The sequence below is a fragment of the Crocodylus porosus genome, unplaced genomic scaffold, assembly GCF_001723895.1.
Source record: "Crocodylus porosus isolate Cpor-Errol unplaced genomic scaffold, CroPor_comp1, whole genome shotgun sequence".
Taxonomy (NCBI): Eukaryota; Metazoa; Chordata; order Crocodylia; family Crocodylidae; genus Crocodylus; species Crocodylus porosus.
The window spans coordinates 21,682,892-21,684,361 of NW_017728949.1; the positions used below are offsets into that span (position 1 = coordinate 21,682,892).

At 37.6% G+C, this 1,470-nt stretch overlaps 1 protein-coding gene across 1 annotated transcript in view; it reads right to left on the reverse strand.

Annotated features, from left to right (window-relative positions):
- Window positions 1-952: 952 nt before the first annotated feature.
- LOC109323238 overlaps window positions 953-1,470 on the reverse strand; it is a 15,312-nt gene continuing 14,794 nt past the window's right edge. The window contains exon 5 of the mRNA XM_019554695.1: window positions 953-1,323. Within this exon, the coding sequence (XP_019410240.1) occupies window positions 1,218-1,323 (106 nt within the window). The 3' untranslated portion in view covers window positions 953-1,217. The remainder of the gene's footprint in view (window positions 1,324-1,470) is intronic.

Genomic DNA, 1,470 nt, shown 5'->3' on the forward strand with positions numbered 1-1,470 from the left:
GTTTTCATTTTTTTAAAAATACGAAAAAGTCAGTATCTTCCAATATAACAATTTTTTTAACAAACCATTTTAATTTTTCAATTCAAATAACTTTTAATTATTAAGTTTGAATAGGGGTGTTGGTTGTAGCCATGTTGTTCCAAAGACATAGCCAGATAAGGTTCTTTGAGTAAATGTGGTATCTTTTATGAGACCAACTAAATAGTTGGAAAAACTGTTCTCTGCAAGCTTTTGGGCATAAACACCCTTCTTCAGGCATATCGGCATATCAAGAGCTTGCCTGAAGAAGTGTTTGTGTCTGAAAGCTTGTAATGAACAATATTTCCAACTATTTAGTTGGTCTAATAAAACAGGGTTTGTCAATTGCGGGTACACGTGGGCAGGTGGGGATGGGAAGGTGCTAAGGGGTATGCATGGGCAGGCAGGGATGGAGCGCTGCTCCATCCCACACTACCACACAGGCAGACCCCCCCCGCCCCCATGTGACCAGATGCAGGGGGCATGAAGCCCGCATGTGGCAGCTACCACCACTCTCCATATGGCCACGCACTACCCCTCCCCACCCTGTGTCCAGCCACTGGGGGTACACTGCTTGGGGGGTACATTGATCCAAAAAGGTTGAAAACCCCTGTAATAAAAGATATCACATTTACCCAAAGAAACTTGTCTGGTAAAAGTTTGAATAGCACTTGAAATAAAAAAAACCCCAAACATTGTTTTAGCCTATGATTTAGGAATTAGCTATTATCTTATAAAAATATAACTGTGTTATCTTAATCAGATTCAAATTTATCACAATTTGTGATGCCTGTGTTATTTCCAACTGGAATGGAGGACAAATAAATCCACTTAGTGTACAAATACAACAATGTAACAGTCTCTCCCAAGAGAGACTGATCTATTTTTATTCTCATGAAAGTTTACAATTTATTTAAAGTTAAAAATACTATACATTCCTAAAGCAGATTAAAGAAAATGATCAAAAATTCATAACATACATAGTACTAAAAGTCTGCTGGGCTTAGTCAGTAAGGTATTCTGCTTAGGTAAGCAGTATAAGCCCAAAACTATGTCCACAGAAAATTGTGTTTTGGATGGCTATTGTTTCACTTGACTAGCCTTAGTCAAAAAAAGAACAGTATGAAAAACTTTTGCACTTTGAAAAAAAATGACACTGTACAAAACATTTTAAAAGTATGTTCTCTTCTTGCTTGCTTTCAGCTTAGTCTTGATTTACTTTTGAAACTCCTTTTATTTTTAACTCTGAAGACAGGGGAATTCAGAAACTCCGAATCTGTAAACTGATCTCCACGCCTCGATTTGCTGCAGAACAGAAAGTATTAAACATCAATGGCATTTATATAACAGCTGTCTAAAATCAATGGCCTCCAACCTTCACTGGTCCATGGGCAACAATACTAAATAAATAATGTGCTGCTGGCAACAGCATACCATACTCTTTCTCTCCAC